This window comes from Nuphar pumila, chromosome 3, assembly GCF_984573655.1.
Source record: "Nuphar pumila chromosome 3, dmNupPumi1.hap1.1, whole genome shotgun sequence".
Classification (NCBI taxonomy): Eukaryota; Viridiplantae; Streptophyta; class Magnoliopsida; order Nymphaeales; family Nymphaeaceae; genus Nuphar; species Nuphar pumila.
Genome location: NC_143251.1, coordinates 117439 through 135824, shown reverse-complemented (window position 1 = coordinate 135824; position 18386 = coordinate 117439). Strand labels below are relative to the sequence as shown.

The 18386-nt window shown below is 37.4% G+C and overlaps 1 protein-coding gene across 1 annotated transcript in view; it reads right to left on the bottom strand.

Annotated features, from left to right (window-relative positions):
- Positions 1-1220: 1220 nt before the first annotated feature.
- The window catches only part of SCY2 (SecY protein transport family protein), a 121672-nt gene continuing 104506 nt past the window's right edge, over positions 1221-18386 (bottom strand). Inside the window, exons 13-14 of the mRNA XM_089998524.1 lie at positions 1650-1774; positions 1221-1560 (exon numbers count right to left, since the gene is read on the bottom strand). Of these exons, the coding sequence (XP_089854650.1) occupies positions 1685-1774 (90 nt within the window). The 3' untranslated portion in view covers positions 1221-1560; positions 1650-1684. The remainder of the gene's footprint in view (positions 1561-1649; positions 1775-18386) is intronic.

Below are 18386 nucleotides of genomic sequence, written 5' to 3'. Positions count from 1 at the left end.
ATCAACACTACAAAACACATAATATCTTACAAATCAATATACATATCATAAAATATATTACAACTCGATATAGAAATTCAGCATAATAGCTTACAAATCGATATTAGCAAACAAAACAATATCTCACAAATCGGTAGTACGTTACTACAACCGCAATTTGCGATACATTACATATACTGAGTGAATGAAGAGGTCCTCCCTGAGGTGGCGCCTTCCTAGAATTTTCCTTTTCTTTAATGACACTCACGACAACATACGTTCTTCAACGATATCATCGATGACATGAAAAGGTACTCACGACACTTTAATAGCACTTATTAGAATGTTTGTGCGTCATTGCTTTCTTTCATACTTCCTAACAACAACGAAAAAGAAGGGAAGAATGTAAAAAAAGATGACCAACAAATGCCCCTATGACGCCCAACAATGATCAAACCAGCCGATCACGAACCATGAAATATTTTGTAACACAAGGCAGGAACGAGAAGGCGGCAATATGTGGTAACACAAGCTAAAAACCAAGGCAAGAACCTAAACTCAAGACGACGGCAAAGGCTGCTCCTCCGATAGAGGCAGACGACGACAAAGTTTGCATTGTCAAAAAGAGCTCCGGTTACAACAGATGGTGCAAAAGTTTAATGCTTAGGAAAAAAACAAAACATTTGAACTTTGCAGAGTTAACATCATCCTCAATTTTTGGATGAGAGACATTTTTGCCCTTTTCTCAAACCATCGTTTCTCTTTTTTTTGAATGAAAGACATTTTTGTCATTTTCTCGAACCATCGTTTTATGGCAAAAATAGCAAGGGTACTTAAATCTTTGCAACCGCACCGGATTCCGATGCTAAGTGATGCCGACACACACAAGAATACGAGCCCCACATGCTTATATACATGGCGCTCAATCGACCCCCGAACACGCACTATAGCCAACAGTACAGTGCATCTTCGGCGGAGAACACACAACACCCTCCCTGAGTTTTGCCATGGCTTGTCTGCTTTTGAATATAATAGTTTGATATAAAAATTGATTTTTGATTGTAAAATTTTCATGCACTGATCCATTCGATTTTATATTTAAAAATGTACCTAAACATTAACACTCCCTTGATTTAGTATGGAGATAAGATCCGTGTGGTCAGATTCACAATATATTCATTGCAACAATTGAAAATCAGCAAGGCTACTAGATAGTATGGTGCTAGTGATGGTGCCAAAGATACGCTCCAGAATTGACTATAAATTAAACAAAGAATCAGAAAAGATGTGGACAACCATTTCCTAGCATTTTCCAAAATATAGGATAGCACATCTAAATTTAACAGGCAACATTATCATCTGAATGTTCTCCAGTAAGAACACTCGGACCTGATTTCCTTGGCTTATAACAAAAATTCTGACTTCCAATGGGAAACGATCATGGCTCATGATGCAGGCTGCACAGGTCACTATTGATGGTTGATAGCTCACGATTCAGAAAATCAAATTTCAAGATGGTTAGGCATTCTCCATTCGACCAACCTCGCTTAGCAACATGAAGTCACATCAGTAGCCATCCACCTACCAAAAAAAAGGAAAGTTAAACAAAAACAATTGCCTCTAGGACCAATAGAACAATGTAAGAGATGAAAATTTGGTTGTTCACATACATGTTTTCCTGCAAAGAAGCAGATATAGTACACCTCTACACACCGTAACGCTTTAGAATTTTGCTCAACGATGGCATCACATTATACGCTTGATAGGACCTCCTCAATTCTATAATTGAGCCAACCTGAAAATTAGGAACAAATAACAAATTAATAAAAATTGTATATTGCCTTGATGACATCTCAACGGCATTTTATTAAGATCTCGTAATAAGTGAATACCATTGTCAAATATGCCTGTTCAGTTTAAGAGCATTTTTTGCAGTTAATGTTGCCACAATTTAGAGCCTTACTATTTTTTGTTTTGTTGCTTGTAGGTCTTATGCTCACAGTGTCCTCATGTTCCACTTCATCCACCAACAAATTTGCTTTCCATGTAAAACTTAAAGCATGTTTTTTGGTGCTCATGAGATAAAAAAAAATGTTAAACTGAAGAAAGCCAATATTCCTAGCCAACAAATGAAGGCCATTAGGGCCCTAACCTTCAAGGTAAGCATTACACCATTAGGCGATGCATGACGCAAAAGCAGGGAAGTGAGTGTTAAAAGTAGCGTGAAGCGATCGTAAAGCTTATGAGAAGCGAAAAAAGAAACATGTAGAAGCGAATGAGAAGAACACACACACACACACAGATATATATATGATAAACATAAAAAATAAGAGGAAAACAAAAAGTGAGGGGGAAATGCAAGAGAAGCAATTCGAGAAGCAAATGGAAAGCACGTTTTCTGTAATATGTGTTTCCCATAAATGGGAAGCAAGTTTCCCCACACTTCCTCCTCTTCGAAGGAAGCGTGGTGCTTCCTGCTTCGAAAGCTCACTACTCCCCCATAAAAGGGCGCTTCCGGTAACTATGCACCAGACTACCAAACAAGATGTTGAATAATGCATGAATATATGAACCAGTAGACCATCCTAAAGTAATGAATTAAAGCAATATGCTAGAGCGAAAAGGGAGCTAGAAAGTAAAAGGCCACCAAAAGGGCAAACTTGTGGAAAAGAGGTCTCTGAAGGCATTCTCCATCATGGATGATGCCAATGAAGTTGGTTTATACCATATTGGCGTTTGAATTTCTTGAGAAAGTCCCCACCCACTTAGTTTGAAGATATTGTATAATAAGAATGGTTTTGACATCATTTCACCACCCACAATGCCAGAAACCAACAATGTGGCACATTCTACATTGGATACATAACCATGCCAATGTAGGCCACTCGTGCCCAGAAAAGCATCAGATTATTATTAAGCTCTTTAGAAATGAGTATAAACTGGCCCTAAGTGGCTTTATATGTTTCAATTTTTTTTTTGAAATAAGTGCAACTTAAACTGCATTTACAGCATATATTAAGAAACGCCCCGTATCGGGGTGTATCGTAGGATACACCTGATACAAGTACGTGTTAAAATATATGTATATAGTCATATATATATATACACCAAAATATCTGATAGGGGTATTTTTGTCATTTCACTAAATATTATATTTTTTCTTAGGATTTTCCTTTTGTTATTTCCTATTTTTTCTTTTTTGTTTTTTGTAATTCAGCTGGGACCATTGGGGGCCCCACACTAATAGACGTTGGGGAGCCCCAAAGGCCCCCTCTCCTCTTGTATAAATAGAGGGCTCTCCCTCTAATATGTATGTTCTAAGACTCTCTTTTTCTCAATAAAGTTCCTATTTTGCCTTTTGGCATTTACCATTTAGTGGGTTTTGTGTGTTGTGCACATTATGTGCTTATGTATTTTGGTACTTCATTGAACCCCTTTTGTGATATTTCTTGTACCTTGTATTTTCACAATTCTCATTACATGGTTTCAGAGCCATTGGGGCTCCTTGCAATCTTGGAAGTTATTTAAACCCTCTCTCTCTCTCCTCTCATCTTCTTCCTCTTCATCATGGAGCACGACTCAAGAGTAGAGCTTGCCTTCAAACTCAACGGATCAAACTACTTAATGTGGGTGTCGGCTATGGAGAATCATCTTCATGGAAAAAAGCTATGGGGCTTCGTGATGGGGACCAAACTTGAACCAACAATAAAGCTCACCAAGATCAAAGGTGGCGTTGAAAAGGCTATTGATGATGAGGATCAGATTAAAGCTATTAATGGGCATCAAACAAAGGTAGAGGATTGAAAAATAACCACACCGAAATCTTGGCGTGGTTCATAAACAATGTTGACATCAAAATTTGTGCCAACATTGCTAAGTTTAAAAGAGTCAATGAAGCTTGGTTCTTCCTTAAGGGTATGTATGCCCCAAAAGATTTAGCTAGACAAGTTTTTTGTCAAGAAAAGATTAGATCTACTAAACAATGGGACATGAGTGTCTGAGACTATTTTAGTGCCTTATCTACCCTTTGGAATGAACTTGCTCTTCTTGAGCCCAAATGGATGGCTCCGAAAGATATTGAAATAAGAAGAAAACAAATTGAAAATGAACATTTCTTTCAATTTCTTCACGGTCTTACACCGAACTTTGAACAAGGCATCTCTTCTTCATAGAAGCAAGGCCTTACCTATTGAAGATACTCTTGTCGAAATATGCCAAGAAAAAACTCATCTTGGCATGACTCATAAAAATGATAAAGTCTTGGTCGTGACTAAGCCGAGATCCAATGTTAAAAACTATAGGCCTCCCCACTTGGATAAAAATAATGGATTTAGAAATAGTGTTATTTGCCACTATTGTAATGAACCGGGACATATTAAATCGGTTTGTCCTAAGCGAAAGGGAAAAGTGGCTTTGGTTGGTGAAAATATTCCAAAGAAAGGAGGCAAACAACAATAGAGGAGACATTAAAGAAACTCTTACTCAAATTTCGAAGGCACTCCAACATCTCCTCAAGTCTTCTTCAACTTCGGGTGCCGCCATAGCATTTTCATCATCTCCTCCAGGTATGTGGATACTAGACTCCGGTGCTTCTTTTCATACGACACCACATAAAAACATTTTTTCTAATATCTATTCCAACCCCACATCATCCTTTGTTTCGACGGCCAATGGGACTTCTTTAAAAGTTGAAAACATTAGAACACTTGATTTAAAATATTCTCAAGAGTTTTTTGTTTCAAAAATAAGGGTTGTTCCAAAAATCAATTTAAACTTATTTTCGGTCTCTCATATTACCGATCATGGCTGCAAAGTCTCTTTCTCACCTAAAGATTGCTACGTGCAGGATCTCCAGTCAGGAAAGCTGATTGGGCAAGGCCATAGGAGGGGTGATCTATATTTTATGAATTTTTTGACACTACCATCTAAGTCATTTTGTAATTTTGTAAATGTCAAAAGTATTGATGTTTGGAATAAGAGACTTGGACACCCAAATTTTGCTAAGATGCCTCTTTTCTCCTTTTTGTGGTGTCATATGAAAAGAGGTCGGGGTAAGCCTAGGAAGACATGGATGGAGGTGATAGGAAAGGATATGAATGCTTTGAACCTCACCGAGGACATGGCATTGGATAGAAATGATTGGAGGAGAAGGATTCATGTGGAAGACCCAGAATGATTTTCTTTTTTGGTTCATATCGCCGACCCCAATTGTTTTGGGATGAAGGCGTAGTTGTTGTTGTTGTTGTTGCCTCTTTTCTCCTTTTTGGGAAACACTTGTAAAGAAAAAACCATGATTTGTAAAGATTGCATACTTGGTAAATCAAAAGCTATTCCATTTCCTCAAAGACATTTTGTCTCTACACGGCCATTTGAATTAGTACATTCCGATGTGTGGGGTCCATCACCAGTCATATCTAAGGGAGATTAGTTTTTGTGGATGTTTCACTAGATATACATGGATACATTTTTTAAATAAAAATTTGAAGTATTTTCCTATTTTAAAGAGTTTCATGCAATGGTTAAAAATCAATTTTTAAGCAATCTATCCATTCTAAGATCGAATTTGGGGGGGCAAATATATGTCAAATAAATTTCAAACTTATTTACGACAAAACGAGATTTGTTATAAAAAATCTTATCCCAACACTCCGCAACAAAATGGGCTTGCGGAAAGAAAACATAGACATATAATAGAGACAACTAGAACTCTTCTAATTTCTAAAAACATTCCAAAATTATTTTGGGCCGAAGCCGTTTTGACTTCAACATATCTAATTAATAGAACACCATTATCATCCTTAAACAATCTCTCCTTTTGAGAAACTTTTTAACATGACTCCCAACTACAAGAGATTAAGAATTTTTGGTTGCAAATGTTTTATTCTTACTCACAAAAATGATAAACTTTATCCAAAGGCTATTGAATGTGTCTTCTTGGGATATGGTGAAAAACAAAAGGGATATCAATGTTTTGACTTATCAAATAACAAACTTTATATTTCAAAAGATGTTACTTTTCTTGAAGAAGAAAATGGTTTTATAAATAATGATCCAAAAGAAAATGTTGATTATTCCTCCCTATTTGATTTATTACCCCGAGAAGACAAATCTAATTCTACGGAGATCATTGAGCTATGTCACACGAACTCAGCTAGGGGGTCAACGCACCTGCATCGACACGCACCGACACAGGTGCAGACACGGGTGCGACTTCGAATACGGAGCAGACTCGGTCAACAAGTGTCAGACTCGATCAACGTACCTGGGTCGAGTCTGTCCACTTTATAGACTCTGTCAACGCACCTGGGAGAGGGGAGGCAGGAGGTGGGCGACCTCCTGTTGACATCTCCGGTGAGCCGGAAGACGAGGAGGGTGTGTGTGTCGGGATTTACCAGAGGGGAGCGAGGTCGTCGATGAACAGAAGAGGACGATGGAAGGAGAAGAAGAAGATGCCAGAGGAAGAAAAAGAAGACATGGAGAGGGGGTGAGGTCACCTGAGAAGGTTGCGGCGACGTGGCTCCGACGACTGTTGCCGGTGAGGAGAATCCGTGGAAGAGGAAGGAGGAGATACTGGTTGGGGCTGCCTTGTGAAAGTATCTCCAACAAGATACTAATATCAAGACCTTAATATTCTTGATATTGAACCCACCACGAAAGCACAATAAGAACACTTGTGCACAAAAAGCACAACCCACAAATAACTCACAAATGCACAAAGGCATAAAATAATGGAATCAATTTATTGAGAACTTGGGCTTTGACTCAAAGCCATGAAGAAATACAAAGGGGAGAACCCTTATTTATAACATCACTAAAGGGGGCCTTGGAGGGGCTCCACCCATAGTCGTTGGAGCCCCTCCAACGGTCACAAATGTGACCGTTGGAGAGGGCCCAACGACTATGTTGGTGGGCCCCCCAAGGTACCTTTTTGGTACTCATCCAAAAAGAAATAAAAAGGAACAAAAAGAAAAATAAAAATAAAAATAAAAGGAAAATAATTACAGTCACATCCGAAAAGTGAATGTGCGCAAAAATAGGGAAAAGACTAAACTACCCTTATGACAAAACAAATAGAAATATATATTTTATATATATATATTTGAGTAGATACATATACATATATATTAATATATGTATATGTATTACCATATATATATAAAATATATATATTACATTATATGATTATGTACATAATTTAACACCCCCCCTCAAACTTAGGGAAGGATGACCGAGAGTTTGCTAAGAAGGAAGTTGAAGCGCGGAGCACACAAGGCTTTAGTGAAGAAGTCCGCCAACTGATACTCGGACGTGACATATGGAAGATCAATGATTCCTTGGAGATACGCCTCCCGAACATAGTGACAGTCCATCTCGATATGTTTAGTCCGCTCATGAAAAGTGTGATTTTTAGCAATATAAATCGCACTTTTGTTGTCACAGCAAAGTTTGGTAGGCCCTTCAATTTTGATTCCCATATCTTCCAGCAACTGATGAATTCAAACAATTTCTATGGTAGTAGTCGCCATGGCACGATATTCAGCTTCAGTTGATGATAGAGATACCTTTTGCTGCTTCTTGCATCTATATGAGATCAATGAGTCTCCTAAGAATACACAAAAACCAGTGGTGGAGTGACGGTTATTTGGGTCACCTCCCCAATCAGAGTCAGTATAAGCAATTAATTTTAACTCAGAACAGGAAGACAAAAAAACTCCCTTATTAATAGTGTGCTTTAGGTATCTCACGACACGCAAGATAGCACCCATGTGAACAGAAGTTGGTGCATGCTGAAATTGACTTGCTGTATGCACCGCATGTGAGATATCTGGTCTGGTGATACTTAGATACATCAACGAGCCTACTAGTTGCCGGTAGGGAGTAGGATCGGAGAGAGGAACACCATCATCAATCTTCATTTTTGCTCCTACTATAGCAGGAGTTTCACAAACTTTATTATCTGTAATACCTGACCTGTCAATAATCTCAGATGCAAGCTTAGTTTGAGACAAAAAATACCCTCTATGAGAGTATGCAACCTCAATACCCAAAAAATAAGTTAATAAACCCAAATCAGACATTTCAAACTTATCCTTTAATATGGACTTTATGCTTTTGATCCCTTTAGAATCACTCCCAGTAATAAGCATGTCATCCACATATAGCAACAGAATGACAATCCCTGCATTAGACTTTCTAACAAACAAAGCAGTATCAGTAAAGCATGATGAAAAACCATTATCTAGCATTACAGAGTTAAATCTATCATACCAAGCTTTGGGAGCTTGTTTTAAACCATACAGTGCTTTCCGAAGACGAAACACTTTCCCTTTAGGATACTCCATTCCAGGAGGAGCATCCATATATACTTCTTCGTTTAGATCTCCGTTTAAAAACGCATTCTTAACATCCATCTGATAGATGTTCCATTTGTTTATTGAAGCAACAGTTATAAGACATCAGACGGTGACCATCCGAGCAACGGGGGCAAAAGTCTCCTCATAATCAATCCCATATTTTTGACCATACCCTTTTGCAACCAAGCGGGCCTTATATCTCTCAAGAGACCCATTACTCTTAGTTTTGACTTTAAACACCCATCTACACCCTATTGCTTTCTTATCTTTAGGAAGGTCTTGAAACTCCCAGGTTTTTGCTTTCTTTAGGGCTTCAAGTTCATTGTTCATAGCAACTATCCATTCTGGGTATTTTCGTGCTTCCTCAAAATCTCTAGGTTCTATGTACGAATGAATGACGCTTAGACAGGCTCTATATTTTGGTGAAAAAGACTCATATGAGATGAACCTAGAAGGGGGTTTTCTTGATCTTTCGGTCCTACGAAGATTTCCTTCACTTGAAGGGGTAGACTCACTATCATATCTTTCGAGGGCACTTCTAAAAGTACTCCTATCTCTATGAGAGTAGGTTATAGGATCTCTATGTAGTTCTTCATTAATGGATTGATCAGTATGAGTTTCAACATTTTGATTTGTTTCATCATCGCTAGTATCATCATCTTCAGTTAATAAATCAAACAGAAAAGAATAATCTATATTCTCATCATTAGTTTCAAGTTTTTCGAAACCACTAACATTTTCCAAGAAGCTTACATTTCTGGAAACATAAAGTTTATCACTCTTAACATCATAACAGCGAAAACCTTTATGAGTTTCAGAGTAACCAAGAAAGGCAGAAGGAATGGCCTTAGGGGAGAGTTTGTCATTTTTATCAGTAAGGACAAAACATTTACATCCAAAAACCCTTAACCTGCTATAATCAGGTTCTTTTTCGTATAATTTTTCAAACGGGGAAATCTTGTTCAAGTTTTTAGATGGAAGTCTATTTATGAGATAGACAGAGGTAAGAGCGGCCTCCGCCCAGAGTTTTTTCGGTATATTTTGAGAAATGAGTAAAGTTCGTGTGGTTTCAATAATATGCCTATGTTTCCGTTCAGCCAACCCATTCTGTTGGGGGGTTTTGGGACAAGACTTTTGATGAAGAATCCCATAGTTTTCAAGATAGCTTTTAAATTCATTGGAAAGGTATTCGCCACCCGAATCGGTTCTAAAAATTTTCAAATTTCCATTGAATTGATTTAAAACCATCATATGAAATGTTTTGAAAGTTGAAAAAACTTCATATTTATGTTTAAGAAAATATATCCAACTAAACCTGGTGAAATCATCCACAAAGATAACATAGTACGAAAAGCCTCCCTTGGATATCACCGGAGCTGGACCCCATACATCGGAGTGAACGATTTCAAAAGGTTTTGTTGTAAACATGGATCTTTGAGGAAAAGGAAGACTTCTCATTTTTCCAAGAATACATTCATTACAAACAAAAATTTTCATTACAAAGATGCTTAATAAAAGGCAAATAAGAGATTTTAACAATGTTGAGATGACCCAATCTCTTATGCCATACATGAATATCTTTGTTTTGAGCAACATTACAAAATTGATTCTTGGGAATTTTAAGAAAATCAACATAGTAGAGGTCTCCTCTCCTAGAGCCTTCCCCAATCAATTTCCCGGACTGGCGATCCTGTATCCAACATTTATTAGAAGAGAACTTTATATCGCAACCATAGTCCGAGAGTTGAGAAACGGAAAGTAAATTTAAGTTTAGTTCTGGAATAAGACGAATTTTTGGAATAAAAAAATCTTGTTTTTCAAAATTACCCATTCCTTTAATTTCAAGAGGGGTTCCATCCGTGGTTGAGACAAAAGATGGAAGGCGATTTTCAGAATAATTAGAAAGAAAACAATGACTTGGAGTCATATGAAACGAAGCACCAGAATCAAGTAGCCAAGATGTCTTACCAAGAGAGGAAGAAGATGACATGGCGGCTCCAGAAGTGCCTCCTTTGAGAAGAGGTTGAAGAGCATCCATAATTTGATGAAGCGAAAGAGGTTCATTTGATGTTGAAGGCCGTTCCTCCGATTGGGATGCTAAAGCCGCGGCGAGGAATTTCTTCCATTTAGGACAATTGGGTTTAATATGTCCCGGTTCTTTACAAAAATGGCAAGTTAATTTGCTATAATCTCTCTTGCCATATCGATCATTTTGCCCTTGATTTTTGAAATGGGGCGGTTTGTAGGTCTTCAAATTATTATCGGGTCTTGACACGGCATTGACCACTTCATAGTCATTTTGAGAAGGTGTAGCAAGAATGCTTGGGTTATTTTTACTAATCCCCATACGTGTTTCCTCACCACTTAGCTTGGTGATGACATCTTCAATAGATGGGGAGGTAAAAGCCGATAGAAGGGAGGACCGAATTTGCTCAAATTCGGGTCTAAGACCATTCAAGAAGTTGAAGAAACGATCTTCCTCAAGTTGTTTGTGCCTTAACTCAATAGCTTCTCCACTCCATTTTGGTTCGAGCATGGCAAGCTCGTACCAAATAGATGATAATTCGGCAAAATATTCCCGAATAGATAAATCATTTTGTTGAAGAGTCAAGGCTTTCTTTTGGAGGTAGTATTTGTGAGACAAGTCTCTTGACGTATACATTTTTTCAAGGTATAGCCAAGCTTCGGAGGCCCTTTTAAATTTGATGATGTTGGCATTGATCTTGGTTTCAACGGACGAAAAAATCCAAGACAATATTTTGAAGTTCTTCATTTCCCACTCATCATGCCTTTTGGAATATTCTTCTAAGGCCTTTTGTCTATCTTCTCCTTCAAGAATTTTGATTTCCCCTTTCTCTATAATAGAAAGCTTGGGTTCGGGTTCCGATATGGATCCTTGAACATAACCCCAAAGACCTTTCCCTTTGATGTGGGCTTCCATGTTGCCGGCCCAAACATGGTAGTTTGAACCACTAAGTTTAAAACCAAGGGAGAAGTGGGAGTCTTTTTCACCCATTATGGAGAAGAAAAGATGAAAAATAAAGCGTACCTTAACGGATTTTCAACCTTTTCTTGACAAAAGTTGCTTCTAAAATATTGCCCGGAGCAAGTGCTTTACTCAAAAACTTCACTAGCTTGAGGGCACGATTTTCGAGGTGCTTCACAAGAGGCGAGATACACGATCTTCTTTCTTCCAACCTGGCTCTGATACCATGTGAAAGTATCTCCAATAAGATACTAATATCAAGACCTTAATATTCTTGATATTGAACCCACCACGAAAGCACAATAAGAACACTTTAGAACACTTGTGCACAAAAAGCACAACCCACAAATAACTCACAAATGCACAAAGGCATAAAATAATGGAATCAATTTATTGAGAACTTGGGCTTTGACTCAAAGCCATGAAGAAATACAAAGGGGAGAACCCCTATTTATAACATCACTAAAGGGGGCCTTGGAGGGGCTCCACCCATAGTCGTTGGAGCCCCTCCAACGGTCACAAATGTGACCGTTGGAGAGGGCCCAACGACTATGTTGGTGGCCCCCCCAAGGTACCTTTTTGGTACTCATCCAAAAAGAAATAAAAAGGAACAAAAAGAAAAATAAAAATAAAAGGAAAATAATTACAGTCACATCCGAAAAGTGAATGTGCGCAAAAATAGGGAAAAGACTAAACTACCCTTATGACAAAACAAATAGAAATATATATTTTATATATATATTTGAGTAGATACATATACATATATATTAATATATGTATATGTATTACCATATATATATAAAATATATATATATATTACATTATATGATTATGTACATAATTTAACAGCCTAGGGGTCGTCGGGTGTGTCTGCCGAACACAAGGAGGAAGAGGGTGACAGAGGGGGGTACGAGCAAGAGAGGTGACCGGTGAGGGCTCCGGCAAAGCTGCCGGAGCGGAGGCGGTCGGACAGGAGAGGAGAGAGGACAGGCGACAGAGGTGGGGAGGGTTTTCTCGAATAAGAAAACCCTAACCGCCTTCTGTTGCTTTATAAAAGCACAGGGGGGGGAGGGGGGACGGTAACCCGACCCGGGTTCAATCATTTTTTTTATATTTAATATATATATATATATAGCCGAGTCCCCGTGTCCAAAATTTTTGAAATTGCGCCGCACCCTTGTCGCACCTGCACCTGTACCCGCACCCATGTGACTTGGCCCTTGAGTCTCTCAAGGATGATCATAATGTATAATCTTTCAACAATGAAGGAAATGATTTACATGAAAATATGGATGAACATATAACAAATAATACTCAAGTTTATACTAGAAGAAGTGAAAGCAATCATCCATGTGCATTTGACAAATTTTCCCAAAATACCCCTTTGAAAGAATCTTCACTAAGAAGATCAAATCGTATTTCTAAAGTACCAAAAAAATTTGTATCTTATGAATCTTTTTCACGAAATTTTAGAGCTTGTTTAATAACTTTTCACTCCTATGAACCATCTCACTATAATGATGCCAAACAATATGCCCATTAGAATGAAGCAATGGAACATGAACTTAATGCACTTAAGAAAGCTCAAACTTGGAAAATTGTTGATCCCTCACAAGGAAAGAAACCCACAGGATGTAGATGGGTTTTTAAAGTAAAAACCATAAGTGATGGTTCTTTAGAAAGATATAAGGCTAGATTGGTAGCCAAAGGATATGCTCAAGAGTATGGGGTAGATTATGATGAGACGTTTGCCCCGATCGCTCGAATGACTAGTGTTCAAGCCTGTAAACACCCCAAATTTTCCTCATCCATTCTCAAACAACCCTCCTCGTGTAGTGTCAACCCTGTTAGGTCAGTGTAGGAGTCAAACCCCGAGTCAGTTTTAGAAAATTACCATTTTACCCACTTTCATTAGGAAAATTACCATTTTACCCCTAGGTCATCCCGGACCCCAGTCAGTCAGAGTCAACCAAGCTCATTGGTCATTTTAGAACATTTAGAATATCAATCATTTCAAGCTCATCTGAGCTCACAATGAACAAACCATTTCCATTTCTGACCATTCTTGCCAAAATGGGATCATTTCTTCAGAAATAAGCTCATTTCTCACTCAAATCCAAGCCAATTGTCTCTGAGTCAGTCATTCATAGTCAGTTATACTCCCTAGAGTCTAACTTGAGCTCACCAGAAGTTCAAGCGATCCAGTTTCAGTTCAAAACCATTTCCAAGTGTCCAGGAGCCCATTTTAGTCCATTTCAGCTCTTTCAACTGAAATCGAGTCGAGTTCAGCCAATTGAGCTAGTGTTCAAGCTTCGATTTTAGTTCACCTCAGTATTACTGACCTTTGTTTCAGCTCAAACCCAGTTCAGGTTCGTAATTCACTTCATTCCAATGACCATTCCATACCATTTCTCTAAAAATGACAGCTTTTCTTGAAAATTCAGTTGGAAAGGACAGTTGAGTCAGTGTCCGGTGAGTTCATTTGAGTTCTGAAACTCTAAAACCTAGCTCAATCTAGTTCATTTCAGTTGAATCCAGCTCAAACCCTAATTTTCAGTGTTATTCTAGCTTGACAGAGCTCGAAAATCATTTCTTCAACCATTTTTGCAAATTTTGTCAATTTTAACACTTTTTGAACTGGTACAAGTGTCAATCGGGGTCTAACATCCAAAATTCTTCATTCAGGGTTAGCATTTCGCATAGCATTTCATGTCATTTCTCATCATTTCATATCATTTCTCAGCATTTCATAACATTTCATAACATTTCATCACATTTCATTCCATTTTCGAAGTCCAGAACTCCAGCTTTATAAATTTCAATCCAGATTGAGTTTTAAAAGTTTTCAGAAATCAATTTCAAACCCTGGGTTTTCAAAATTGACATTTTTACCCCCAAGATTCTAAATTTGGAAATATTTTCTCGAGAAAAACAATATGGATTTCTTTCAAAGTTAAATTTTCAAATTCTATACTGGATTTGCTTTGCAATGAGCTATTAAACTTCAAAATTCAAGCTCATTTCAAAAACTGCCAAAAATAGCTCATTTCGTTTGGAAATATTTTCTCGAGAAAAATAATATGGATTTCTTTCAAAATCAAATTTTCAAATTCTACACTGGATTTGCTTCGCAACGGGGTATTGAACTTCAAAATCCGAGCTCGTTTCAAAAACTGCCAAAAATAGCTCGTTTCGTCTAGAATTTTTTTGAAAAGACTATTTTACCCCTTTAATCGTTAAAATGAATTTCAAAAGTGGAATTTGGACCCGCTCTGAGATGGCCCATCCATTTGCATTCTCTTGTTTTAATTTATAAGAAAAGAAAAAAAAATTATCTTTTTCTTTATTTTTTGTTGTTTGTTTTATTTTATTTTATTTTATTTTATTTTTTTTATTATGTTATTCTTCCTAAGGTGAGACCCACAAGGTGGTCACCCAAACCTCCAGCCCCCTCTCCTTTCCTTCCTTTCCTTTTTCTTTTTCCCTTTCTCTTTCCCTTTCTTCTTCCTTTCTTTCCTTTTCTTTTTCTTCTTTCTTCCCTTTCTTTTCTTCCCTTTCTTTTCTTCTTCCCTTTCTTCCTTCCTTCCTTTTTTTTTTTTTTCCCAGGCTGCCCAAAAAGGTCATTGATTATTATGAGAAACTTAGGTTTTAATTTTATTAAAACCTAAGTTATCAAAAGGAAAAAGGTGAGGAACCTACGGCTGCCCAAAAAAGGATTCAACGCCTCCCTCTCTTTTTCTCTAACTCTCTCTCCTTGCTGCAACTTTTTCTTTTCCCTTACAGCCACTACAACATCACCAACAGCTCCTCCTTGGGTGCTACAGCCACAACATCCTTTCTCCATCAACAAGCAGCTGCAGCCTCCACGCCCAGCCGGTTCAAGCCACCAGCTGCTTCAACAAGGCACCTCCACCTTGCTTCAGCCGGTCTCCACTTGGAAGCACCACCCTCAAGCTCCCAGCCAACAGCCACACCTCCATCCTTGGCAGCACCACAGGGACACCTCCCTCACGCCTGGCAGCATCTGCTCCACATCCAAGCCATCCCCATCTTCCAACCTCACGTCTCTCTTATCTCTCTATCTTCATATCATTGCAACAGCCCAAGGGACTCCTCTCTTTTGCTGCTACAGCCACAGCAATTTTTTTTTTTTCCCATTACACAACTCTCCAACTTCTTAACAGCAGCCTTGGCTGCAACTTCCAGCAAAAGGGGACACAGCCCATCAGCCCTTGGCTCCAGCCCATCAACGAGGTGCAGCCCCATCATTGCAGTCACTCCAGCCGGTTCAAGCAGCCATCATCAAACTCTCTCTTGTTCCACTACCATCACCCTCAAACCTCCTCCAACCTTGGTGCCAAGTACCCATTTGCTGCAGTCTATCCTCAGCCGGTTCCAGCCTTCCCTCAAGGTAAAGTGTTGCTTTCCCTTTTGCTTTCATTTTTTTTTAAGATATTTATTACATGGTTTATCTAAACACAACGTGAGACCAGACCAAAGCTGGTTTCATATTGTTGAAAACTCTCGTCTAATCTCTCTCTCTCTCTCTCCCTATATATATATATATATAGATAAATACAAAACGTGTGCTTTATGTGTAGGCTAAAAAATGAAAAGATCCGTCCACTCAATGGATTGAATCTCTCGTTTTGGAGAGCCAATATTAAATTGATCATATCCTCCTCGATTTAGGTTTTAGTTTTATGATTCATGTCATCTTATGTTTGCATGCACTTAGATTAATTCGTTTTGCTAGTTATTTCGTTTTATATATGAACCATGCTTTACTTAGTTTAAAATCTGTAAAATTTTAGTTTTTAGACAAAGTCCATGTAGCATTTTTTGTGAGTTTATGCATTTAAAAATTTTGTAAATTTTAGAGTAGTTAGGTTTACATGTCTTTGTTGTACTGTAAAAAATTTGATTCAATTCGGGTTTCAGAACCCTTCTAAACCAACCAAACCCTAAATCGGGTTTTCTGTCTCTCTGAGTTTTCAATTTCTGTTTTAGCAGAAAAGAACCTCCGACACCACCCTCTTGGGGGATTTGGATTGTCCTACAAAAATCACAGTGGATTCATAATCGAATCTACTGATGATCTGGAAAATTTGAAGTTTTTCCAGTTAGTTTTACTCTGTGTAAAAAATCGAATTTCTCAGACCCCTGGGAAAATCTCAATTTTCCTCCGTCAGGGTATAGACAGACCGTAATTCACCAAATCCGTTCAATCCATAGCCCGTCTGCAAAAACTTTCAACATAAAAGTTGTTCCTCACATAGTGTTCTGTCAGTGCCCAAAATTTGGGAATTTTTTGAACTGTTTCAGTATTTTTCCCGAAATTTGCATTTCTGTCTGACAGATTTCAATATCCCGAAATTCCAGAGATTTGGGTCTCTGATAACAGCATGGCCTTTTCCAAACCGTAACCCGAATCCCAATTCTGTAAAAATAGGAAATCTTCCTCTGTTTGTCAGGGACATTTTCCCACAATTTCAGCTTTTTTCCCATCTGTCTACCATTTTTCCCATGTTTTCTACCGCAACCTGTCTGTTTCTCCTAAATCCTAGAGTCGCCGGATTCCGATCCGACTTGCCGGAGTACTACAGCTCCGACCGTAGGTCAAAACCAGAAAGTGTTAAAGGCAAAAATCCTTTCCTTACTGTCCTCTGTCACCCCATGAAATTTGGGAAATTTTTATGGAAATTTGATATCCTAAATCCCCTTTAGAATCAACATTTTAGGCAAAAATCACAAAATTTAGGGTTTTTATTTGAATTTCCATATTTAAAAATACAAAAAATTAGATTTTCGAGCTCCATTATGTTTCTAGGGTTCTTTTAGTTGTCCATGCCAAATTTGGTTTAATTCCAAGTTCATTTGCTCCATGTGTTAGTTTATCTTTAAATTCAGAAGTGACAATCAAGTTAAATTCGATATTTTATGATATTTTCGCCATGTTAGGGTTTTTATCATGTACATAAGCATGTAGAATCATATTAGGGTTAATTTTAATCTCATTTGCATTTCATATTTTTCAATTTTGCAAAATTTATTTCAGAAAACCCTGGTTTCAAGGCCATAGTCTTGTTATCAGGGGTATTTTGGTCATTTTGACCTAAATTTCGAAATTTCAATTTCTAATTCTCCAAAATTTCATGCATATCATCATATTTTATCATATTATGTTTGATTTATTTCATTTGATTTTCAAATTTCCAAAATTTACAAAAATTCTTTCATAAAACCCTGATTTCAAGGTCATCAGGGGTATTTTGGTCATTTTGATAATTTTCTATATTTTCGGATAAATTCAGAAAAACCTACATTTTTGTGCTAACTTTATTTTCCAGTTTTGCAGGAATATTCAAGAAGAAGACTTAGCCATTTTATTTCTTTTATTTCAATTCAATGTAAAAATCAATGTAATATTTGGAATAAGAGTTACATTTCTGCTTAGAATAGGGTTGCATTGCATATAGTTTAATTTATGCAAATTTTAATATGTGATGTATGATTCATGCACATTATTTCAAATTCACTATGGTTTACACGAATGGCACGTGCACAAGCTTTTATGGAGTTTATAAACTCGGTGGGATTCGTATTTATGGCCATAGTCAGAATACGAAGAAAACCAAGATTTATGATCTTTATATCAGCCACATTCAGCCTACACTCTTAGGCTAACTTCAAAAATGCACTGCATTTCTCAAAGTTTCAAAAGGATTTCCCAATTCCTCAATGAAATTCTCTTTTCAAATTCATATTCATTCATTCATATCATTCAAATTGCATTATTTTCAAACTCATTTTCTAATTTCAATTTCAGAAAATTAAATTTTCTCAAGAATTTCCAAGTCTTTCTCAGGATCTGATTTTCTCAAAATCCTAAGTTTTCAAATGACATTTCAAAGCATTTTCCAAGTTCAAATCAAGATTTTCCTATGTTTTCAAATTCTTAAATTTCAAAATCCCAAGTTTTCAGAAATTAATTTTCTCATATTTTCCAGTTTTCCTGAGAATTCATTTTCTATTTCAAAAGTCATTTTCCAATAAATTTCTTAGAT